The 26716-nt window shown below is 39.4% G+C and overlaps 1 protein-coding gene across 1 annotated transcript in view; it reads left to right on the top strand.

The window, feature by feature from the left end:
• Positions 1–342: 342 nt before the first annotated feature.
• Positions 343–26716, top strand: part of DDX58 (DExD/H-box helicase 58) — a 40423-nt gene continuing 14049 nt past the window's right edge. The window contains 15 exon segments of the mRNA XM_036854395.1: positions 343–611; positions 8701–8882; positions 10158–10305; positions 11357–11479; positions 12937–13038; positions 13812–13965; positions 14543–14801; positions 17071–17233; positions 18676–18742; positions 18744–18793; positions 20895–20990; positions 20993–21048; positions 21985–22120; positions 22867–23015; positions 25505–25595. Coding sequence (XP_036710290.1) covers positions 506–611; positions 8701–8882; positions 10158–10305; positions 11357–11479; positions 12937–13038; positions 13812–13965; positions 14543–14801; positions 17071–17233; positions 18676–18742; positions 18744–18793; positions 20895–20990; positions 20993–21048; positions 21985–22120; positions 22867–23015; positions 25505–25595 — 1882 coding nt within the window. The 5' untranslated portion in view covers positions 343–505.

Here is a 26716-nt window from a genome sequence, read left to right on the forward strand (position 1 = left end):
GACAGGTGACAGTTCCCTGTAAAGTTAAGACACTTGGCCACAGGACCCACACAACCTGGGGAAGGTGGTTACACCCGCATACATTTTCTAAAACTCAGAATTGTAAATTAAAATCTGTGCATTTTATTTTAACTAAATTTTACCGCTGTAAACGCAAAATAGAAAGTAAGATGAATAAAATGAACATCAGAAAGCAATTCGCAGGGGTCCTCTTGGGTCCCTCTGGATCAGCGTGCGCCCGCGGGTGGGCGGGCCCGGCAGCCAGAGAGGAAACGAAACCGCGCAGGGGACCTGCGCGAGCGGAGACTGGGCGGCCCCCGCCTCCCCCACCTGATTGCAGTTTCGATTTTTCGTTGGCAGTCCTGGTTTCCATGCAGCTGCGCCTCTCGGTGCTGGGTGCTTTTCTTGGACAATCCCTCCCGGCTCGCGGGGCTTTCTTGGGAGCTGAGCGCAGGGAGCGGAGCGCAGGCGAGGCGAGGACCTCGCGGGGAGCGGAGCCGCAGGCATGACCGCCGAGCAGCGGCAGAGTCTGCACGCCTTCCGGGACCATGTCAGGAACATCGTGGACTCTACCTACGTCCTGAGCTACGTGACGCCCTGGTTTAGGGACGGTGAGTGGTTCCCAGCGGCGCTTGCCCTTTGGGGCAAGAAAACAGTTCAGGACTTATTTCCGCCTTGCTTTTCCCCGGTCTTTCAATCAATACAGGTAGCTTGCTGGGAACACCGGGTTTGTGGCAAGATCTCCACAGCGTTTTAGACTGGAGATTGTCAGAGTTTGAGGAGCACTTGGAGACCCAGATGGGGAAACTGAGTCCCAGCGAGGTGAAATGACTTGCTTAGGGGTGCACGTCTATTTAGATTTAAAGCTGGGGAAACAAGTCGCTGTCCATTTCATTTATTTCTACTAATACTTAACGTCTACGGTGTTTGTCTTTGGGCTGACATCAGAGATTCAGAATAAGATACAAGCCCTTCCTTAAAATACTTTAAAGTCCAAGGGTTTGGAGATGGGAGACGGTTGAGGACAGAAGTACACAAATGATTGCAAAGTGCTGTCAGAACTCAAAGGAAGTTGAGGCTTACTCTGCCGGATCTGGATCTTATTTGCACTACCAAATAACTGGAAACTTTTTTTAAGTTTAATTTTTATTTTATATTGGGGTATAGTTGATTTACAGTGTTGTATTAGTTTCAGGTGTACAGCAAAGTGATTCAGTTACACATATACATATTCCATTCTTTTTCAGATTCTTTTCCCATATAGGTTATTACAGAATATTGAGTAGAGTTCCCCGTGCTATACAGTAGGTGCTTGTTGATTATCTATTTTACATGTAGTAGTGTGTATACATTAATCCCAGACTCCTAATTTATCCCTCTCCCCTAGGGTTCCCCTTTGGTAACCATAAGTTTCTTTTCAAAGTCTGTGAGTCTGTTTCTGTTTTGTCAATAAGTTCATTTGTATCACTTTTTTAGATTCCACATATAAGTGGTATCATATGGTATTTGTCTCTGTCTGATTTACTTCACTTAGTATGATAATCTCTAGGTCCATCCATGTTGCTGCAAATGGCATTATTTCATTCTTTTTTATGGCTGAGTAATATTCCATTGTATACATGTACTACATCTTCTTTATCCATTCCTCTGTCAGTGGACATTTAGGTTTCTTCCATGTCTTGACTATTGTAAATAGTGCTGCTGTGAACACTGGGGTGCATGAATCTTTTTGAATTATGAGAGGAGCAAGACTCCCTGGAGTGAATGGCTTTAGGCTTCAATTCAGGTGTTTCCATGTGGTTTATAAGTCCCTTGATGATGGATAATGGCCATTTTACAAATTTGTATTGAAGTGCTTTGTGGCAGAGGTGAGCAGACGCTTGGGGAGAAGAGAAGGGAGGTGGTGCCTGGAAGGGTTGAGATGAGAGAAGGAATCTGCTCCAAGTGCCTACGTAGCTTTCCTGATGTGAGGTGGTTTTTGGAAATTGCATTAAAGCAGACAGGTAACTTGAGTGATAATTGCTGTGCAAAACCAAAGCACAAGTTGTGGAGTGAGGAGTGAAAGAATGCCACCAACACAAATAGACCCCTACTTTCTAGTTGTGCTCAGAGAAAAGTAACAAAAGAGTAGCTTGGGCCCTTGAAGAATGTAAGCCATGCAAGACATCTGTCTCTTCAAGAAATCCTTGGGATGAGTGAAACCCTAACAATGCTAGGAATCCCATTCTTTCATACACTCATGTATTGATTCAGTTACCAGCAACTTAACCCCAGTTAGGCATTAGGCTAGCATTGGAGACAATTAACACATATTACTACACATATTATCTAATAGGAAGCATCCTGTTAGGAACTGAGGGTCCACTGGTGAGCTCCATAGAAATGGTTCCTGCCCTAAGGGATTAGAGTGCACATGTGAAGGCAAGTAACAGAACAATGGTAATAAAGTGTGGTGAGTGCTTTGATGGAAAACCGTAGTGTGCTAAGGGAGCACATAAGTGGGATAGCTTTTAATATATATTAGTTTTAATTTATAGTTACAATACAATCACAATAAAAATACCAAAAGGTAAGTTAGAAAAGCAGGCTGAAGAACACTGTATAATATTTTCTTATTTTTGACTGTTAACGATACCATAGAGTTTTTATTTCGAGCCCTTCCCTGGAGGCAGCTGTTTTCATTTAGCTGGTTTACATCTTTCCTGTTCATTTCTTTATATTTTATCACATAAACTCTTTGCTTTCTCCCCATCTTTTTCTGTTTTCTGTTAGATTGATAAAGTTCTCTATCCCCTTTTTTTTTTTTTTTTTTCTTGGCTGCTTTGGAAGCTCTGGATTCTATTGGTTAACCTTAACTGTGACAAATATATTTTATCATCAGGAGTCAGTGAAGGAGCACAGACACTAAAGAGCATTATGGCTGGATAGAAGCTTTTAGACTCATTTTTTTTGCCCTCATTAGAAGGCAGTGGGAGCTTATCCATACTCTCCTTATGCCCATACATTTCCCATACACACACACACAAATACACCAGTATGCTTAAATTACACTAGCAACATCCACTATCTCTTACTATAATCCTTCTCTCCACATGTTGGATATTGTGCATGATTTGCCTCTTGTGAAAGGAGCACTGCAGCCATGTTTCTTCTGGAGAGCTTGCTTGGTTACTGGGGTACCTCAAGGCTTTGCTTATTCACGAGTTATCCAGGATGTTTCAAGGTAGACCTGGGTGTGGGCTACAGGTTTTTTGCAATATCCCTTTGGAGTCAAGACTAACCCTTATCCTGGAAGGGTGCTGGTGGGCAATATTCTAAGCATTTGTCCATTCCTTCAGTAACATATTCTGGACACATGCATGAGCCGGGCACTTTGTTGATGATTAGAAGACAAAGATGCAGATAAAATGCGTACAACATGCTCATGGTCACGGTCTAAGGGAGAAGACAGGCCCCCAAATGATTACTATATGCTATGCAGTGTCAGCGCTCCAGTCAGAGGCATGTAAATTAACTGAGAAAGCACAGGGAAAGACCAAGAAATTCTGCCTTGGGGAGCTGAGGATAGCATCACAACAGTGGCCAGGATGGCAAAAGGAGTGAGAGATACTGCCTGCCAAAAATGTGAGTTTCCATGCATTGAACTCCCAGTGCTTTTGAGGAAAGTAACACTACCTAGTAGCAGCAGATATTGGGGCCAGGCAGCATCACAGTGGGCCCAACCATGTGCAGAGTAAAACTAAACTGCCCAGGATATGGCGAGGCAGTTTACCTGGGAAGGTCTCAGTTGTGACTAGACGAATCTGGAATTCCACGTGGACTATCCGTAATGGCTCGTAGGTAGCACGTCTAGCGGAAGAACAAACAGCAGGGAAGCCTGGGAACAAGAACCCAGCTGTAAGGACTAGGTTTAGGAAAAGGATTAACTATTGCAAAGGGTTGTGTGCCCAAGGATGCTGGGATAGGTGACAAGATAGGTTACTGTTATGGATTGAATTATCCCCCAGAAAACATACATTGAGGTCCTGACCCCAGGCTTCAGAATGTGACCTTATTTGGAAATAGGATCTTTACGGAGGTAATTAGTTAAGATGAGGTCATCCTGGAGTAGGTTGGGCTCCTGATCAAATGTGATTGGTGCCCTCCTAAGACGACAGCCATGTGAAGACATAGAGGAACAAAGAGAATGGCACGTGAAGGCAGAGGCAGAGATTGTAGTGATGCGGCTGCCAGACAAACAGAGGGGAAGGTAATGTGAAGAAAGAGGCAAAGAGTGGAGTGATGTGGCCTCAAGCCAAGGAATGCCAACAGCCACCAGAAGCTGGAAGAGGCAAGGAATGCCTTGTGCCTTACAGCCTTCAGGGAGAGTGTGGCCCTGCCAGCACCTTGGTTTCAGACTCTGGCCTCCAGAACTGTGAGAGGATAAGTTTCTATTGTTTTAAGCCACCCAGTTTGTGGTAATTTGTTACTGCAGACACAGGAAACTAATATGGCTAAAATTAAAAAGGTAGTAAAAAGTGTTGGCAAGGATGTATAGAAATTGGAATCCTCATAAATTTCTGGTAGGACTGTAAAATAGTGCAGCTCCTTTGGATAACAGGTTGGCAATTCCTTATGGTATTAAACATGGAGTTACCATAGGACCCAGCAATCTCATGCCTAGGTGTATACTAAAGAGAAATGAATACATTTGTCCACGCAAAAACTTGTACATGAATGTTCATAGCATTACTATTCATAAAAGACGACAAGTAGAAACAACCTAAATGCCCGTTAACTGATGAATGGGTAGACAAAATGTGGTGTATCTGTACAATGACATATTATTTAGCAAGGAAAAGGATTGAATGATAAATGATACACAATAGATGAACCTTGAAAACATTATGCTAAGTGAAGGACCACAAGGACCACATATTATATGATTCCATTCATATGAAATGTCCAAAACCGGCAAATCCATAGAGACCCAAGAAGATTAGTGGTTACCTGGGGCTAGGGGGAGGGGAAATGGGGATGACTGCTAATGGGTACAAGATCTATTTTTACAGTGATGAAAAGGCACTAGAATTAGATAGTAATGAAAAGGCACTAAAATTAGATTTAAAACTCTAAAAACTATTGAAGAATTTCACACTTTAAAAGGGTTTGTTTTAGTGTTGCAGAGAAGGAATGCATTCTTTCCTTTCTTCTTTCATTCATTCAGCATACCTTTGTTAAGTGTATATTAAGTACTAGGTCTTCTTCTAAACTCTGAAAATACAGAGGTTAACCAGCCAGACAACTGGCTTACTCCATTGGAATTTACATTCCACTGACAATGGGGAAAAAATGGAAAATTATCAAATGTCAGGTCATGTGAAGGCAAAGGTTTGGTCACCAGCCCAGACGTGGAGTTAGTGTACAAAATCAGTATGACCACCAGCTGGTTGGTGGATAGTTTTCTGTTACCTGACCTCACTGTGTTTCTCTTTAGCTTCTTTTGCCTTCGCTTTTCTGCTATATTTCCTACTGTCTGTTGACCTGGAATGAATAGACTGCCAGGTATTTCTCCAGCAAAGATGGGTTTTTTCAGGGTCAGCAGAGAATTGCAATCTGGGGTCTGCAACCATGGCAGCCATGTGCAAGTCCCTGCAGGGCAAAGGAAGGAGAACACTTTTATAAAGAGGAAAGGAGGCTGGGAGGGCTGTAGTAAACAAAGAGTCCATGGCTTTTCATTGGCTGAGTCGTTGCCAGGAAAGAAGAGCCTGTCTTCTTCCTCTTGGGCTCTGCTATGCTCACAGGGCATGAGAGCGCCCCCTTCTGGTCTCCTGACTCTATTTAATTGAGATTTCTGTTTATTAATTTTTTTACATGTCTTAGCAAAAGCCTGGAAAAAGGACCATGAAAGTATCTCATATATTTATAGAAACTCATATATTTATATTTATATATTATATATATTTATATATAATATATATTTATATGTTATATTTATATATTATATATTATATATAGAAACTCATATATTAATATGAGTTTATTATCTCATATTTATAGAAACTCATATATTAATATTTATATATTATGACTCATATATTTATAGAAACCCGATGTATTGAAGATCACTGGGAAAGGGGGATCACTCGGAAAGGAGGGGCTTTTTGATAAATTACAATGGGCCATTTTAAACAGGATAATGTTAAAAACCAGGCAAACCCTAACTTTCGTATCCACGTGGGTACAAGTAAATTTGTATTCCTTACCTCATTCCATGCACACACACCCACTCTCACACACACAATAAATCAAAAGAATTAAAGACTTAATTCTTCCTAATGGCAAAATTTTAACAATTTTATTTATTTTTTTTTCTTTTTAAATAAACAGGCATATGGTGAGATTTGCAAACACAGAAATTATGGTTAGATGGGACCATATAGTAAAAGGATCCAAGTTTCCATTCAGGGAATTATAAACAGCAAAATATTTGTGTGAATTGGGTAGAAATGACTAACCTAGACTTCTAACAGAATTTTTCATAGGCCGTACCAATATCATTCCTAGGCACTCAATCATTTTGATTACTGCAGTCAGGAGGAATGAGTGGATAGACAGATTTGGGCATTGTATAATAAGGGCTTACTGCATGCCAAGTCCTTTAAATGGATTATCTCATTTGATTCTCATAACTCTGGGATGTAGGTACTGTTTTCATTCCCATCTTACAGATAGGGAATTGAGGCTCACAGATTGTGAATTGTTTGTGATTATAGCCTGTAAGGGCAGAGCTGGGATTTGAATTCAGATTCTGTGCTCATTTTACTATACCACACTGACTCTCAGTGGTACCTATTAACCTCTGATTATAATAGCCAACATTTATTATTAACTGTAAGAACAAAAGAATGGAAAAGTGGATATAATCCTTCTGCTTTATAAATAATAATTACTATTTACTGAGTGCTAGACATGGTGATAGGGGCTTTACAAAATTTTTACAATTTTAGAAAAGAATACAGAAGAGCATTTTTATGACCTTGGGATATGGCAGGATTTATGAGATAAGACATTAAAGCATTAACTATAAAAGATTGATAAATTTGATGACATTAAAATTAAGAACATCTGTTTATCAAAAAACACTATACAGAAAGTGAAAAAACAAGTGACAAACTGGGAGAGGGTATTTTCAAAATATATAATCACCAAAGAATTAGTATCCATAATATATTTAAAAGGCTTCAAAATCAATTAGAAAAAGAAAGAAAACATTTACAAGGCAAAAGATGTGAACTGACACTTCAAAGAATGGGGAGCATGAAAGGTTAATAGACATATGAAAAGATTCTCAGTCCAGTTAGCAATTAGGAAATTGTAAATTAGGAACACAATGAAATAGCATTTTATAAGTGGTAGATAGCAAAATTTAAGAAGTCCAACAGTGTGAAGTTTTGAAGAGGATTTTTAATAATGGGAAATCTTAAGGATCACAATAGGGAGTGTAAATGCTACAACTGTTTTGAAAAACAATTGTCATCATCTTGTATGGTTCAACTCTCCTGTATCCTTCTGTCCAGCAGTTTCACTCTTAAGTATTGATATATGCCCTAGAAAAACTCTTAACACATATATTCCAGAATACACATATAAGAATGTTCATAGTATAATCAATTTGTGATGCCAAAAACAAGCAAGCAAACAAACAAAACTGGAAGCAACCCCAGTATCCTTCAAGAGGAGAATGGATAAATAAATTTTATGATATTCATAAGAGTCTATTATACTGCAATGAAAATGTACGAACATAGCTACAGACGACAACACAGGTGAAACTTAGAAATGTAATATTAAACTTTTTAAAAAGTCAGAGAAAATTGCATTTAGTAGGATATAATTATAAAGTTTCAAACAAGCTTAAACTAAACATGTATTGTATAGGGAACTGAACATAGGCCATGCAACTATTCAAAAAAAAATCAAGAGTGATAAATCAAATACAGGATGGTAGTATCTTTGCAGGAAGATAGAAGGGTGGGAGAGAGGAGGCATACACCCACAAAGGTACTGGAATATTCTAGCTCTTAAGTCTGGTAGTAGGTTCATCTGTGCTCATTTTTTGGTTATAGTCTTTATAGCCTAATGAAAAGAGTGTGGGCCTTATAGTCAGACAAGCCTGGTTATTCTGGTAAGAGAATCTTAGGGCCAAGCATTCTTGGATTATTACAGTTGAAAATAATTTTTTTCCCCTCAAATTTCCCATTATACTTACTATTCTTTTCTTGGAATAATGTAGGAGGTAAGCCCCTGAGGGGCAGGAATTAAAATTTCTATTTCTTTTTGCCCTTTTTACTACTTTGCACTGAGGAGATAACTTAATAGCATGAAGGTTTGACTCATTTGAAAGGCAAATCAGAGGTTGAGGTGAAGTCCATGGGGTACCTCGGAAGGAAGATTTCATACTAAGACCAAATGTAAGACTTCAAATTTATCCTTAGTACTTTCTCCTAAGAGATGGTAAACGTTGTTAGAGGACCTGAAATGTGGGGTGCCTAAAATGAATACTGAATTTTCTTTTTGAAAGATCATAAATAATGGAGGTGATTTACAGATATGTTTTCAGTTCTTTCACTGAATATTCAAACATGATTTCTATGATATTAATCTCAAAGTATTTTTTAGTTGGTGTTCTAAAAGCCCCATTTTCTTCCTACTTTTCAGGTTATTCTGGACTTTATGATGCCATTGAAAGTTGGGATTTCCAAAAAATTGAAAGGTTGGAGGAGTATAGATTACTTTCAAAGTGTTTACAACCAGAATTTAAATCCACGATCAATCCAAAAGGTATCCTTCCTGAAATATCTGAATGTTTAATTAATCAGGAATATGAAGAAATTATTCAGGTATTTTAATTAATATTAAGTATTGAATTTGGGGGAAAAATTTGAACATGGGGAATGTCTTCTATTTTCTATGCTATTTTAGACCTGAGCAAGATCATTGAAATCTACAAAAGTCCTCAAATCTAAGGCATAATTACCTAGAAGAGTACTTTTAATTGTGATCTGAGTAATTTTTGTGTCACAAGTTTTTTTCAGGTTTGCCCTATTTTCAGATAAAATTATTTTATTACTTTTGGGAATAATATTTTATGCAAACTTAAATACAACCAAACAGTTTAGCAAATAAAAAGAAAAAAGGGGGCTTCCCTGGTGGCGCAGTGGTTAAGAATCCACCTGCCAATGCAGGGGACACGGGTTCGAGCCCTGGTCCAGGAAGATCCCACATGCCATGGAGCAGCTAAGCTCGTGTGCCACAACTACTGAAGCCTGCGCGCCTAGAGCCCGTGCTCCACAACAAGAGAAGCCACTTCAATGAGAAGCCCGTGCACCGCAACAAAGAGTAGCCCCCGCTCGCCGCAACTAGAGAAAAGCCCACATGCTGCAACGAAGACCCAACACAGCCAATAAATAAATAAATTAATTAATTAATTAAAAAAAGAAAAAAGGCTATGGACTCCAGTGGTTAAGTGTTCAGGCTCTGGACACAAATAAATTTTGTTAATCCAAGCTCAACCACTTACTAGTGGTGTGATCTTAGGCAAGTTATTTAGTTTCTCTAAGCCTCTGTTTCTTCCTGTATAAAATAGAAATAATAATAGTACCTTATTAATATGGTATTTTTATAGGAATTGAATGAGATAATATATGTAAAGTGCCTACATATCCCTGGCACATAATAATAAGTGCTCAATAAATTTTCATTATTGTGATTAATAATAAAAGTCATGTAAGTCCCACTACCCAGAAAAAAGCATTTGTTAATATTTTGTCATATCCTTCCAAATATACCTATGCCAATATACCCGTATTTTGAAGGGGTGTCAAATAGGTTCATTGTCTTCCTAATATAGCTGATGATGATACATATAACATCTCAGAGGAGGTAAGAACACATGGCTTGACATGTCGATATCACATGTAGAGGACAAGGATGAAGGAAAGGGTATCTCAAAAGATTGAGTTGGATGGGTCAAGAACGGTCATGAAGGAGACCTAGTGAACCAAAGTACACAATGATTTTAAATCAGATAGTACTTGAATTGATATTTCTTCAGTAAAAACTCATAAAATGAAAACTTTTGAACTTGATCAATCAACTGCATTTGTCTTGCTTAGATTTGTTCCATCAAGGGGCTGATGGCAGGTGCAGAGAAAATGGTTGAATGCCTTCTCAGATCAGACAAGGAGAACTGGCCCAAAACTTTGAAACTTGCATTGGAGAAAGAAGAGAGCAAGTTCAGTGAACTGTGGATGGTAGAGAAAGGTAGGATATTTGGAAGGGTGGGAGGGTCTGAAAACATGCCCTTCCTCATAATTCTCCTTAGGGCTTCCTTCAGTCCTGCCTGTTTTTCTCTCACTGTCACAGGCATTTTCCCCTGCAAATACTCATGGTTACATCTCTAGTGAGAGACCAGCATGAATTTGAGTTCTGGAAGGCAGGTGGTTTTTTAATCTACAGAATTAGTTAGGTTGTATATAACCCCTAAAAATGGACCAGGACAAACAACTCTCATCCAGAATTAGCCCATCCTGCCCAAAGCATTTGGGGATGGCAGAGTCTGAGCTCGCCGTCTGGGTTTAGATTATCAGAGAAATAGCTTGAAAATTCTAGAGTTAAAGGTTCAAACTCCAGGACTCACCCCCTTTTCAGAGTAGAATCATGATGGACATTGCCTGATTCTCTTGCCTGGAAGCCATCTGGAACTGAACTGGAACAGGATTGGAAAAAAGAATCTGTTGTGATTAAGTATCTGAGCCATCATTTGGCTTCCTGAATCTAATAACATCTTCTCAGAGCATTATTTTAAAGGCTGAGTTTGGTAAACCATCTGAGTGTCTGGTTTTAGCCTTTTGTGGGCTTCTTTAAGATCACAAATTGTTCCAGAAATTATCTGTCTAAATACACATCTGATTTCTTGGGTCGGGTCAGGAATGGAAGACATGAGTGTCTGCTAAATCGTGCTTCTCTTTGGTTTGATTGTAAATCGCGGGGGAGCTTGCTAAAGTGCAGATTCTGATTCATTTGGGGCTCAAGATTCTGCATTTCTAACAAGCGCCTAAAGAAGTTGCTGGTCCGTGTTTCACACTTTGAATAATAAAGTTCTAAATGACACTGGAGTTCAAACTCCAAATTGAGATTTCAATTTGAAATCAAAAAGATTCCTTTGGTTGTTTTAAAAGGTGGAGGGAGTAGTAGTGAGAAATCTTAATGGAAGTTTAAAATTTTTGTATTATGATCTCTTTGTAGGGCTTTCACCATCAAGATCGTAATCAAATAATGTAAAGATTCTAAGATGTGTTTTGGTCTCATAAAGGTGCAAAAGATGTCAAAATGAAAGATCTTGAGGATGATGAAATGAAAACTTTGGATGTACAGATTTTCTACAGGGAAGAACCAGAAAACCAGAATCTTAGTCAGAATTCATGCCCTTCTTCAGGTACTCAGCATCGTTTGTTCTTTTCCATAATGATGCTCTTTAGGTATTTTGTGTGGGGTCATGTTTTGCAGTGCCAGAAGTCATAGCCTAATGAAAAGGTATTTAAGGAAAAGTAAGAAAGAAAAGAGAATTTATATTAAAATGGATACTTTCTCTGTAACTAGAAATGTCATTCTCTCCCTTCCATAGCTATTGCTAGCTTCTTCCTTTTTTTTTCTTCTTTTTTTGTCTTCTTTTATCACTAAGTATTTGCATGATAGAGTCCTCCCAGAAACTCAATGTCTATGAAATCCAAAATCAGCCCTGCTTTCTAAAGAAATACTTCTACTCTTTGTGAGTCACTTGCTCAGTTTCCTCTCAAGATCTCAGGGCTGCAGTATATGTTGATGAAGTGTGTGCCCTGCACAGATGTGTGGAGCTGAGAGGTTGAGTGGGGCTGAGATCCAGCCTGTGTTGTTTGGCAAACAATACACTGAGGGGCTGTGTCCTCCAAAAGGGGCTTCTTTCTCTAATTCTCACATAAGTTAGCTATGGCCCTATAAGGCCCACTTTATGTTTCTTGAAGCATATTTTCATGAGGAGACCAGAAAGTTGCATAATAAGCCATAGTAAAGAGTTATTTATAAAAGGACATCAGGGAAACAATTAGGATCTATAATGAATAGTGTTAGAAGAAAGATGTGATTTGGGGATAACAACATAAGGTGAAAATTTATAGATTACTTCTGCAACCGAATGATACACATTTTTTGTTATTCCAGAATAAAGTCAATGAATGTAAATTGCTTTCATTTTTTCTGACATGTAAAGGTCCTTAGTGAACTCACTTAACCTTTTAGAAATTCCCATTTTCTTTAAAATGGGTAGGTTGGACTCAATAGATGATTTCCAAGGTCTTTTCTAGCTCTTAATAGTCTGTATGCTTATCTGTTAGTGAGAAAAGCCTCTGATTATTTTTTAAAACTTCTGATTTTATGAAGAGAGAATACCATGTGAGAGCCTGCAGAATTACAAAGCATGGTTGTTCGTCAATAAGAGATCACTTTGGGAGTTCAGTATTCACAGTTAGGTGTTTTTCAAAGATCTTGGAGGGGTTTGCGGTTGTTTTGTCTCATATAGCATTTCCTTTAACTGATGGCCATCTGTCTTGCCCTGAATTAGGCCATTCTTGCTTTAGTTTCTCCTTATTAGGCTTCCATGATTGTTTCAGAAAGAAATCTTTGTGGGGTTTTTTTTTTTTTTTTCCTTTTTGCCATTGGTACTTTGTCATTGGGGGAGAATTCTATACTTCAAATCAGTGCAGAAGCTGGAATGGTTAATTAGAGACAAGGATTCTAAACTTTCTTGAATGAGGCCTTTCTTTCTAGAGACAGAATTCTTGTCTGTTGGACAATACCTGTTGCCTTGATTCCTCGGAGCAGTCACTGTTTGGTAACTTAGTTTCTTTTGTTTTACAGAAGTGCCTCATACTTGCAGCCCATTGAAGCCAAGAAATTACCAACTAGAGCTTGCTTTACCTGCTCAGAAAGGAAAAAACACAATAATATGTGCTCCTACTGGTAAGCCAATTGCCATTACTGATATAGTTTGTTTCTCTATTTGCTTCCTTTTTTCCCCTTTATTGAACACTGGGACACAATGGGCAAGTTTCAGTTTTTTGATTGTTCCATTTGTCTTTTGAGACAACCATTCTATTAATATAGTCTCAAGGTATTTTAAGGAACATGAGGGAGGAAAGAAAAATGCCCTCTTTTATTTATTTATTTATTTTTTAAATTTTATTTATTTATTTATTTTTGGCTGCGTTGGGTCTTCGTTGCTGCGCGCGGGCTTTCTCTAGTTGAGACGAGCGGGGGCTACTCTTCATTGCGGTGCGTGGGCTTCTCATTGTTGTGGCTTCTCTTGTTGCGGAGCACGGGCTCTAGGCGCGCTGGCTTCAGTAGTTGTGGCACGTGGGCTCTAGAGCGCAGGCTCAGTAGTTGTGACGCACGGGCTTAGTTGCTCCGCGGCATGTGGGATCTTCCTGGACCAGGGCTCAAACCCATGTCCCCCTCATTGGCAGGCGGATTCTCAACTACTGCGCCACCAGGGAAGCCCCCTAAAAATGCCCTCGTTTAGCTTCCTGCAGGCCCTGACTGTCTAAATGCATGTTAACTAGGACGTAGCTTGGTTTTTCAGTCATAGTGTAAATTCTGCAGTTGTTAACCTGCCCACATCACCAGTTTACTAGTCAGCTCTCTGGGTTTAGGGGAGCCTAAAATAATGACCTTTCTACAGAAGCATTTTAGTATACTATTAGTTACATGTTGTCTTTCTCTTTATATGTTAAAAGGTTGTGGAAAAACCTTTGTTTCACTTCTTATATGTGAACATCATCTTAAAAAATTTCCACAAGGACAAAAGGGGAAAGTTGTCTTTTTTGCTATTCAACTCCCAGTGTATGAGCAGCAGAAATCTGTGTTCTCAAAGCATTTTGAAAGACTTGGGTAGGTATAAGTTGGTCCAACTTCTTTTTCTCTAGCTTCATGTAACTGATGTGTTTTCTGCTTTGTGTTGCTTTTGGAAAACCATGATTCAAAAAATTTATAGTAGATTAAGCTTTTATATAATCTAGATGTAGTTCCTTCATGGATTCAAGTCTTTTTTGTTAGGTAGACCTGAAATCCTAAATTCCTTTGATTAGCTCTTGTCGAATGAGTAAATGACTTAAGATAACTTTTATATTTAAATGGCACATTTAACTTTTTAATGATTTTATAATTTATTTAATATTACTCTTTTCCTTACTATTTTCTTTCTCAGTGGCTTACAAGAATTACAGTCAGCCCTCTGTATCTGCAGGTGCCACATGGAATATATTCTACTAGCAATTCTTCCTAGCTTACATTTATTGATCACTTACTATGTGTCAGGCTTTGTGCTGGCACTTCACTTTTCTCCAGATCTGTTCCTTTTGGACTTAGGGAGAATTTAATCCCTCGATGTTCTGACCTGGTATTTCATATCTTTGTGGTTCCTCATTCACATCATGGTTGGTGATAGGAAATTTCTGTCATTTTCCAGGTACAAAGTTGGAGGCATTTCTGGAGTAACATGTGACAATGTCTCAGTGGAACAGACTGTTGAGAACAATGACATCATCATTTTAACTCCACAGATTCTTGTGAACAGCCTTAAAAATGAGATGATTCCGTCACTCTCTGTCTTTACTTTGATGATATTTGATGAATGCCACAACACTAGTAAACATCATCCTTATAATATGATCATGTTTAATTATCTAGATCAGAAACTTGGAGGATCTTCAGACTCACTGCCCCAGGTATCTCTAAAGTCAGATGGATTTCTCAGAAGAGTTCTAACCTTCCTAGATCCTGTTTATTTACTCTTGTCACCATATTGAGGATATCCTTCTGAGATCCTGAGTGCACATTGTACAACTCATTCGTTAATTTTGATTCATTTATTCATTTATTCACTTAACAAATACGTATTAGGTGCCTCCATGTGTCATGCACTGTGCTGGGCGCTAGGGTATAAATATAAAAAGACATAGTCCTTGCCCACAAACGGCTTAAGTTTTGTGGGGAGAAAAATATATGAGAATTATGTTATAATTTATGGTGATGGCACATGATGGAGTGGTACAGAACAGAAATGACAGAGATCCTAAATGTGCTATGAAAGTAAGGCAAGACCTAACAGAAGTTAAGATAGGCAAAAACTAACAAGAGTTTACAAGGTAGATAGCTAGATGGTTTTCAGTAAAGGCTACTGTGTGTCCAGAGGCAGAGAGTTATGAAAGAGCATGGGGTGCTCAAGAAGCTTGAAGTTCTTTTTTTTTTCTTTGGCCGCACTGCACGGCTTGCAGGATCTTAGCTCCCTGACTGGGGATTGAACCTGGGCCACGGCAGTGAAAGTGCTGAGTCCTAACCACTGGACTGCCAGGGAATTCCCAAAAATATTGAGGTTCTTGACATTGCCTGAGTGCAGAGCGTGAAGTAGTGAATAGCAGCTGGTGAGGCAAGATGGGAGAGAGGGAATGACTGACAGAACAAGATTCCAGGAGAGACCAGAGGGTATGGGATAGGTAGGCAAGTAGATGCATTAGTACGGGAGAGCAGATGAAACACCATTTTTGGTGTCATCAGAGAGGAGTGGCTGAGAAGAGTCAAGACAGAGAATAGATGGAGGCAGGAAGGGTAGGGAATCCCTGGCGTATAACCTCTCTTTTCTCTCGAATGTAGGAGAGAGAGATCGATCGTTCACTGAGGATAATCAAGATGGGAATGGAGGAGGGAGCTCAGGGTGTACGGAGAGGATTTGAAATGGGAGACAGAACTGAGAGGAACACAGAAGAATCGCCTGGTCATATTGGGGCCAAATGAGGTTGGAAACCATGACTATGGTTTACTGATCTTACATTTGAGTTATGTTCTCTAACCTTAATAATTACCCGTTTAGGAAGCACAGGTTAAAAGAAATTCAGTATGGTGCCCATAGACAAAATTCAGTAGAAATCACATTTCTTACAGATTTTTCTTCTAGAATAAAATTGGTAGTTAACTAGATTCCTTGCTTGATTGAATGATTCAGTCATTCAATATTTGAGTGGCTATGAGAGGAAGGAATAAATATTTATTAAGAGACCATTAAACTAAATTCTTTACAAATGTTATCTTACTGAATTCACACAGCTGCCCTTTTTTAAAAATTGAAATATAGTTGATTTACAATGTTGTGTTAATTTCTGCTGTACAGCAAAGTGATTCAGTTATACATAGATATACATCCTTTTTAATATTCTTTTCCATTATGGTTTATCACAGGCTATTGAATATAGTTCCCTGTGCTATATAGTAGGACCTTGTTGTTTATCCATTCTATATATAATAGTTTGCATCTGCTAATCCCAAACTCCCAATCCATCCCTTCCCCACCCCCCCCCCCCTTGGCAACCACAAGTCGATTCTCTATGTCACACAGCTACCTTTTTTTTTTTTAAAGTTTTTTATTTTTTAGCCGTACCACACAGCATGTGGGATCTTAGTTCCCCAACCAGGGATCGAACCCATGCCCCCTGCATTGGAAGCATGGAGTTGTAACCACTGGACCGCCAGGGAAGTGCCACAGCTACCATTTTAAATGGCTGTTGTTTCCCAACTTTACAGACAGCTGAAGATACTTGTCCAAGGACACACAGACAGTGTGACATGGCTGAGATTGGAATGCAAGCGTGTCTGAGTTTAGTCCTTTTCCTTTTCAGTATGTTGTTCTACACATCATGGGGGAAACAAGGGTAAAGAAAAGTCCTGCCTTGAAAGGGTTTCCTCTCTTGGCTTCTATGCTGATTTGTGTTTAGCTGCTGAGTAGTGACTCCTGCATTTATTCAGTGCTTTGCCTAATGGGGACCTTTCCATTTTTGATGTCATGGAGAATGTCAGAAAAAAAAAATAATGTTCTTGCTCTTTATCTGAAGTTAGTTTAAAAGACAGAACAAAACCTACTTTAGCAGGAAAGAGTTACATGAAGGGTTGTGGAAACATCATGCTATTTCCCAGACATCTAATGGTTTGGAGTGCACCTCGCAGGTCATGGGGCTGACTGCCTCGGTTGGCACTGGGGATGCCAAAAATACAGCTGAAGCCACAGAATATATCTGCAAATTGTGTGCTTCTCTTGACACATCAGTGGTAGCAACAGTCAAAGACAACTTGGAGGAACTGGAGGAGATTGTTTATAAGCCCCAGAAGTGTAAGTGGGATCCAGTAACAAGCCCTTTGGGACTTTGTTACTCTCTGCTATTCTTAGTTCAGGGCCATTTAGATGAACCCTGAATTTTTACCCTTCCTCTGTTTAGTGGAAAATATTTAACCCCAAACTTGGGAAGTAATCACATTTCCAGCTTCTTTCCCCAGCGAAGTTCAGGAGTGGCCTGTAGAAAGCAAACATTCTTACTCTTCATTTCTGCAAAACTCTTATAAACGTACTGGCAGTGAGAGAGGGGTGCTTAGAAAATCATGTAGATGGCTCAGTCCTTCCCTGCTTTCCGTGCCTGGGGCGGACACTGAGTTCCCATTCATCATTTGAATCTGTATCTGGTAATTTTGGTTGAAGTGAAATTATCTGGACTCATCATATTTTCCCTCAAAAGACTAGAATATGATTTTATTAGTAAGATCAACTAACAAATGTTTCTTGAATACGAACGCTATATTAACCCAGCAAGGGAGACGGGTACAGAAGATGCATATGACTTCATCCCCTTGCTCTCTGAATAGCATATGACTGAATGAGTAAAAGGCAGAACATACATACCTGAAATAGTCAGGGAGCTGCTTGTAAGGAGTGTACAGAAGGTACCCCATCGACACCTTTTAATATCACGTACAAATTATAGTCCGGTCCCCCCTGCCCCCTGAGTTTCATCTCCTCTCACGTCCCATAAGCCCAACCAAGTCGCATTCCTTGGGCTCCTCGAATGGGTCATGTGGTGTGTTCTGTCTCTAAGCTTTGTCCATCTGAGCATTTGCACATGACTGTGCTCACTCCTTCTTGCCTCTTCCCCTATTTATCCCACGACACTGCCTCCCCGGGAAGAATGAGAGAGTCTTTCCCATTCTCCATGACACCTTGCACATACTGTGTCACAGCACTCTGTGTGGTCATTTGGCTGTGTATCTTTCTCTCCCCTAAGAAGACAGACCTCTCTGGAACACAGAGCCTGTTCTTTTCAGCTATCACCAGAACACGGCATGTGGTAGATGATTAATAATAAGTTTCTGTGGATACAATGCAAAAATGAATGTTAGGAACATTGTGAACACTCCTGGGGGTTGGGTGGGAAGGGAGAAGATCAAAGAACAGACAGGGTTTAAAATGTGGCATTTGCAGGAACAAGATGGATATCAGCCTTGTCAGAGCAGGGCCTATGTGTTGAGTAACAGGAAAGCCTGAGTAAGAAGTTGAATTAGACCCAGACAGTGAAAGAGATGTTAGAATCAGTGCATTAAACACTAGGGAGCCGCTGCAAGGTTTCTGAGTATTTGTTTTATCATTCAGATGACTTGCCTGTGAGCTTGGGGCTTAGGGTTTTACAGAGGAAGTAACAAAGGCAGAGAAAGGTTTGGAGAGGCATGCTTTGCAGTATGAAGTGTGCTTCCTGGAAAATACTCATTTTCCTTTGATGGCTCTAGTTTTCAGGAAAGTGGAATCACGGACCACCGACAGATTTAAATGCAACATATCTCAGTTGATGATAGAGACAGAGTCTGGTAAAGAGTATCTTTGAAGAACTTGGTACCATAACTCTCGGTGAGAATAACCTCATTTTGTATTCTCTCCATTTGGGAATAGCCATCTGCTGTTCACTGGTGTCTTGCACTCTCCGTAGTTCAGACAATGTCAAGACCATATCTAGAGGCTGACTTTCTTGATTATAGGTTATTCATGAGCCTTCTTAGTCCTCCTTTATTTTCTCTTGCTTTTTTTTTCTCTTTTTAAATCCAAAGTAATCCATCTGGACACGCACACCTGAAAAATACTGTATTTAAATCAATTTATTGCTTTCGTGGCCTTCCAAATTAGCTTTCCATCCTGACCTCCCTATTTATATGAATGAAACCACCATTCCCATGAAGGCTCAGATTCAAACCTAGGGGTGATCTTTGATTCTTTCTTCTTTTGAGGCTCTCATGAAGTCACCAAGTTCTGTTCTCCTTTTTAAAGTTAATTAATTAATTAATTCACCAGGTGTTGTGCCAGGTACTATGCTAGGTAATGGAAACACCAAGATTAAAGACAGTCTTGCCCTCAAGGAACTCACAGTCAAACAATGCGAATCAGACGCGAATAGTTGCCATGCCGTATAGGGCAGAGTTACACACTGGGCGTCATGGGAGCATATGGGAGCTTAGGCATGGACTGGGCTGCAGGGAAGACTTCCCGGGGGAGGTGGTGCCTGAGACAGATCTTGAAGTCAGCCAAGTTAAGACGGAGAGGTAATCAAGTGAGGTCGAAAAGGCATCAGAGTGACTTCCCTGGTGGCTCAGTGGTTAAGAATCCACCTGCCAATTCAGGGGACACAGGTTTGAGCCCTGGTTGGGGAAGATCCCACATGCTGCAGAGCAGCTAAGCCCGTGCACCACAACTACTGAGCCCGCGAGCCACAACTACTGAAGCCTGTGTACCTAGAGCCCTTGCTCCACAACAAGAGAAGCTACCACAATGAGAAGCCCATGCACCCGCAATGAAGAGTAGTCCCCGCTCGCCACAACTAGAGAAAGCCCACACGCAGCAATGAAGACCCAACGCAGCCAAAAATAAATAACTAAAAAAATTAAATTTATAACAAAAAGAAGAGAAATGGCATCAGAGGAGGAATGGCAGGAGGAAGGAGAGAGTGCAGTGAATTTTAGGACCTGCAAGATTTCGTGATAATTCAACAAGTGAGTAGTAGAAAGGGGTGAGGCTAATGGGAGAGGCAGGGACCAGTGAAGGACCCAGTAGGCCAAGCTGAGTTTGAATTTTAGCCTAAAAGCAATGGGAAGCAACGGGTGATTTTAAACTGATTAGTCCTGAGATGAGGATACCAGTGAATGAAGAGAGCCAAACAGAGGCAGTGGAAATGGGGTGGTGAAGGGAGGAGACTTGTGCAGACAGGAAGTGTTCAGCTTTAAGGGCTAGCTGGGTTTGGGTGGGAATGAGAGGGCGGGGGGCCGGGGTGGCGTGGCACCTGTGTGTGCGCCTGCAGGTGGTACTGGTTCTAGCACTAGGAACAGCTTTGGCAGGTGAGTTTAGAATTTTGGAGACGTTGAATTCTTGATGTCTGCAACGTAACTCCTGGTGTCTCGCCTTCTCTCACGCTTAATTTGCTTTTCTCTTTCCTTTTCTTTCACAGCTTGATTTCAGACTTATTCTAACACCTCGTTTGTCCACCTCTACTCTGTTTCCCACTGAACCCCCATTACCTGGCTCGTCTGCCTGAAATTACCAGTTTTATCTCGTCAGTGTCCTGCTGGCATCCTTGTTCTTCCAGGCCGAGCTCTAACCTGCCCGTTTGCGCCCTGCTCGTGCAATCTGGTTCTGCTTCTCTTGCCAGGTTTCCCCCTGTATGCTAGCTGTGTGACTTGGCGTGATGATTTTGCTTCTCTGAGCTTCCATTTCCTAATCTGTAAAATGTAATATCTACCTCATGGGGTTGTGAAATGAAGTGAAATTTTAATGTAAGACATGTTAATTCTTGGTACATAGTAGGTATTCAGTAAACAATCATATATGTACACAGACACACTACTGAAAACTGTTTCAAGAGGAATATCTGTGTACAGAGAGTAAGGAAGAAAATTAGAAGGCGAGGCATGCTTAGAACCTTAAATGACTGGCCACAATGAAAAACTTTTTTTTTTTTTTTCAGAAAAGTTATCTCAAATTCAAAATAGGAATTTTGGAACACAGAGATATGAACAGTGGATTATCGCAGTTCAGAAAGTGTGCATGGTGTTTCAGATGCCAAAGGTGAAGAGAGAAGGATTTGTAAAGCACTGTTTTTCTACACGTCGCATTTGTGGGTATGTGGCTTCTTTGGAAAAGCATATTTCAGTCGTGTCACCTACTGGGAGCTGCACTGTGGCAGCTGAGAGAGCATCACTTAGGAACTTGCCAGGTGGTTCTTATGAAGCAAACTCCACAAGTTATCCCATTCAGCGTCTTTGCTCTCTGAAACCTAGCACTAGAGGCAACGGGACAGAAACAAAGGCCGAGCTTGTATGCCGTGCCTCAGAATTCCCATAATTGGCATAATTGGAAAACACTGGGTGGTGATGCACATTATTGTAGGTACGTGACCAGTGACAGCCATCTTTAAAGTTCAGTAGGTGGGTTGTGTTGCCATATCCTGAAGCACATGTTTTCCTGCTTTTGGTCAAGCCACATGCTGAGAATCCAGAGTCTCTGGTTGATGGCTGGCTAATCAAGAAGGTAAGCAACAACAACCACCATCACCTCTGCTTGTCGTGCCATTGAAAATATTTTAAAATGCACTCAGTCAGTTTGAATTTGTAGAATTTTAATGAATTTAATTGACTATCTGGTGTAAGTGGTCAGCACCATCATTCTGAACAGGTGAAATTACAATTCATTGATGGCTTTGGGTGTATAAAAAGGTTAAGTTGAATGTCTGAATTACATTTTTGTGTGATTTAATCTTTGACTTGCATTTTTCTTGGAATTTTCTTTCTCTTCTAAGGTAGAATTCTAGAATCCAAAGTGATCCTAATTAATTAATGAGTCTAGCTAATTGAGGGGCTTTTTTTTTATAGTGTGGTTCTAAGGTTTTATTATAGTACTGTTAGAGACCATTCATCTTAAAAAAAACTAAGTTGGAATAGATTTGAGACAAGTTTATTATTAAAATTAATTCTGTGTTAATTACAGCAAATTGAACTTGAGTACAGCGAATGCATTAGACATTGGAAACGTATTGAAACTGTTTTCACTTTCAGCAGAGATACAATGATGCCCTCATTATCAATGAGCATGCTTGAATGAAAGATGCTCTGGATTACTTAAAAGACTTCTTCAGAAATGTCCAAGCAGCAGAATTTGATGAGATTGAGCAAGCTCTCACTCAGAGATTTGAAGGTGGGTGGCGTTTCCAGGAGAGGAAGCCAGTGGAGCCTGGGGACTCCAGGGACAGCCTACACATATTGTGTCACCCTTAGCGACACGTGGTTATGCCCAGGGACTTGTCCGGGGCTTAAGAAGGTATTATACATGTCAGGACTATGATGCTTCAGGGAAATCTGGGGCTTATGAAAAGAATCTGCTGCTTATACTATTTCTTGTTTGGAAGAAGGAAAAAATAGTAGGATTTGCAAAGGATACATCCCGTTGAAATAGTCAATTGATAGTAGCATTTTTTGGTTTAACTTTTAGTAATTTTATAAAGATTTAAAAATTTTTTAAAAAGTGTTTTAATGATATTAAGGCTGTAATTATATATACGTCTTTATAAAGAAGAAAACCAACATGGCTCATAATCCCACTGCCTTCATATTAAGAAAAATATAGGAAAATATTAAATGAAAAGTCTCTCTTCTTCCTCTCTCAAATGCTTTTCCCAAAGGTAATTACTGTTAGTTTTTTTTGCGTACCAAAGTATTAACTATACATATGTGTTCTGCTAAACACTGAACAACCAGCTTTCTGGGGGAAAAAATGTATGCATTTATCAGTATATTTAATGTATGCATTAAATTGATGGTTATTTCTCATAAAATTCTGGTCAGAGATTGGGAGATAAACTGTTTGAACTATAGCTAAAGGTCACAGTGTGTTCTACATTGCTAGAATTTATAAACCTTTTGTAAAATGTTCCCCTTTTGCAGAAAAGCTGCAGGAACTAGAAAGTATTTCCATGGATCCCAGCAATGAGAACCCTAAACTCAAAGATCTCTGCTTCATCTTGCAAGAAGAGTACCACTTAAGCCCAGAGACCAGAATCATCCTCTTTGGGAAAACCAAAGCACTCGTGGATGTAACCTTCTTCCTCCTTGTGGATAACAAATTGGCCCAGTACAATTTTATTGAAAAGATTGTCCTTTCCTCATTGCTTTGCAATCAAGCATCCATATATGTGTGGGTCTATTTCTGGGCTCTTTATTCTATTCTGATTTTCTGTTTGTTTATCCTTACACTAATACCTCACTGTCTCAATCACTGTGATTTATAGTAAGTTTTAATACCCATAGAGAAAGCACTTCATACTTTTTAATTATTTTCATCAATTTAAAAAAGTTTAGCTAGTGTATGGGTACCTACTTGTACCTCAGTAGGGTTTTAATTTGCATTTCACTAATGACTAATACGGTTGAGCATTTCTTCATACACTTATTAGCCATTCATATATCTCCTTTGGTGAAGTATCTGTTCACATCTTTTGCCCATTTAAAAAGGGGGTTTGATTGGGTTAATTATCATATTATTGTTGAGTTTTTGAGAGTTCTTTTTTCTGACAAAAATGTCCTCTGTCAAAATGTGATTTGCAAATATTTTCTTCTGATCTTTTCATTCTCTTAACAGTATCTCTTACAGATTGAAAGTTTTAACTTTTGACAGAGTCCAGTTTATCATTTTTTTCTTTTTGTGGATTGTGCTTTTGCTGTTGTGTCTAAGAAACCTTTGCTTACCCAAGAGCACCAAGATTTTTTCTATGTTATTTTCTAGAAGTTTTATAGATTTACATTTTATATTTAAGTCTACAGTCCATTTTGAGATGTGGGTTGAGTTTTTTTTCTTTTAGCATGTGGGCATCAAATTTCAGCATATATGGTGAAAAGACTATCCTTTCTCCATTGAATTGCCTTTGTAACTTAAAAAAATCAGTTGACTGTATTTATGTGGGTCTATTTCTAGATTCTCTATTCTGTTCCATTCATTTATACATCTGTCCTTTCACCCATCCTACACTGTCTTGATTACTGTAACTTTATAGTAAGTCTTGAAATCAGGTAGTATGAGTCTTCCAACTTTTTAATTCTTTTCAAAATTGTTTTAGCTATCTTTCTTTACCTTTCCATTTTTATTTTAGAATCAGCTCATCCACATCTACAAGAAAGTCTGCTGGAATTTCATTTGGGATTGCATTGAATCTATAGATAAAATTGGGGAGAAATGACATTGTAACAATATTGAGTCTTCCAGTCCCTGACCATAGTATATCTCTTCATTTATAGAGGGCTTCTGTATTAGTTATCTAGTGCTGATAACAGATTACCCCAAAACTTAGTAGCTGGAAACAACAGACATCTGTCATCTTTTAATATGTATGGGTCAGGAATCTGGAAACAACTTAACTGGGTGTTTCTGTCTCAGGGTGTCTCATGAGGCTGCAGTCAGGGTGCTGGCCATGGCTGCAGTTATCTCAAGGCTTGACTCAGAGGACCAACTTCCAGCCCTGCTGTGTGGCTTTTGGCAAAAGATGTGCTTAGCTCACTCACGGGCGCCTCTCCACAGGCCGGCCTCGCAACATGGCCTCTGGCTTCCTCTAGAGTGAGTGAGCCAAGAGAGGTTGAGGGAGAGCATCTAATATGGAGGTCACAGTCATTTTATAGCTTCAACTTGGAAGTGATTCCCCTCAGGTCTGCCATATTTTATTCATTAGAAGCAAGTCGATAAGACACACTGCTATATTTATTTATTTATTTATTAAAATTTATTTATTTATTTATTTATTTACGGCTGTGTTGGGTCTTCGTTTCTGTGCGAGGGCTTTCCCCAGTTGTGGCAAGAGGGGGCCACTCTTCATCGTGGTGCACGGGCCTCTCACCATCGCGGCCTCTCTTGTTGCGGAGCACAGGCTCCAGACGCGCAGGCTCAGCAGTTGTGGCCCACGGGCCCAGTTGCTCCGCGGCATGTGGGATCCTCCCAGACCAGGGCTCGAACCCGTGTGCCCTGCATTAGCAGGCAGATTCTCAACCACTGCGCCACCAGGGAAGCCCCATACCTAAGTATTAATGCTATTATAAATGGTACTTTTAATTGTTTGACGCTGGTATATAGAAATACAACTGATGTCTATATATGGATCTTGTGTCCTGAGATCTTGCTAAATTCACTTATTAGTTCTACATACCCACTGTTCTGAACCTTGCCTTTTTCACTTAAAAAATATCTAAGAGATTAAACCATATCAGATTACAAAGATCTATACCATTATAGTTAATTATTGCATAGAATTCAATTACAAGAAGCTTTTTTCCCTCAGGTTTATTAGTCTGAAAACTACTTAAGTATACTTGTCTGTATACTTTTTTTTAATTGAAATATAGTTAATTTACAATGTTGTATTTATTTCTGCTGTACAACAGAGTGATTCAGTTATACATATACATGCATTCTTTTTTATATTCTTTTCCATTACGGTTTACTTTAAGTTTTTTTCCTTCTTCTTGCGTATATTCAATATTGAATTAATACAGATAGTATACAAATAGTATCCAACTGATAATTGCTTTGTATTTTCAGGCTTTAAAGAAATGGATTGAAGAAAATCCTAAGCTCAGCTTTCTAAAACCTGGCATATTGACTGGATGTGGCAGAACAAATCAGAAAATAGGTATTTATATATAGTGGATTAGATTTAGTATACTATATATATATGAGAACATATATAATATATTTGAATTCTTATTGCTTGTATCAGTCAGGGTTCAACCAGAGAAGCAAAACCAGTAGGAGATTATATATACATACATATATACGTACATATATATATATTGCAACATATATATGTTGTACACAGACACACACACGGGAATTTATTACAAGGAATTGACATAGACACTTGGACTGGCAAAGCAAGTCTGAAGTCCATAGGGCAGGTGCAGGACCAGGTGGACCCCCACAGGCATGAGCTGTTTGGAGTCTCTGAGCTCAGGGATCATCTAAGCTCTCTTTTAAAGGGCTGACTTGATTAAGTCAGGCCCACCTAGGATGAAGTCCCTTTTGAGTAACAATGTCAACTGATTTAAGAACTTTAATTACATCTGCAAATTCCTTTCGCAGAAGCGCCTAGGTGACTATCTGGGGACTGCAGTTCAGCCTAACTAAGTGGACACATCAAAAAGCCATCACAGTGCTCAAATGCCAGAAATGTGTAGACTTTGCCTCCTTCCATAGGTCCTGTAGACAAAACCAAAGTTTTTTTTTTAATATTGTTTGAGTATGTTACTCTCTTGCTCAAATTCTCAGCCAATAGATTAAGATTAACTGGAAACAGAAATGTTCTCTATTTTATTGTTATTCTTTAAACTATAGATACTTTATAAAATATTATATATTTTGTAATTTTTAAAAAAGTCCTAGAGATAATCCTGAAATCTAGGTAGGGGGGTTAAAGGATGAAAGGCTGCCTCTGTTGTCACCCAGGAGGATTCTAGGTGGCCGGTCCTCATCCTGACATTCTCACAGCTGTGCTCCCCATGCCTCAGTGAGCGGCAATGGCAGGTCCTTACCGTATCTCTTATTTAGTGTTATTTATAATAAGCAGTCCCCTTGCTGCCAGTCCTCGGTCATCACCCTTGCACTTTCCCCTTATGCAAAATTTAAACTTCGTGAGTCTAAAAAGTAAAGTCAGATTTTGAAAAGCTGGCTTACCAAATGAAGTCCAACACCACATTACTGTGGTTGGAATTCAGAGTTCTCTGCCATGTGACTCCAGCATGAGTCTAATTTGAT

This window comes from Balaenoptera musculus, chromosome 6 (assembly GCF_009873245.2).
Source record: "Balaenoptera musculus isolate JJ_BM4_2016_0621 chromosome 6, mBalMus1.pri.v3, whole genome shotgun sequence".
In the NCBI taxonomy this organism is placed as follows: Eukaryota; Metazoa; Chordata; class Mammalia; order Artiodactyla; family Balaenopteridae; genus Balaenoptera; species Balaenoptera musculus.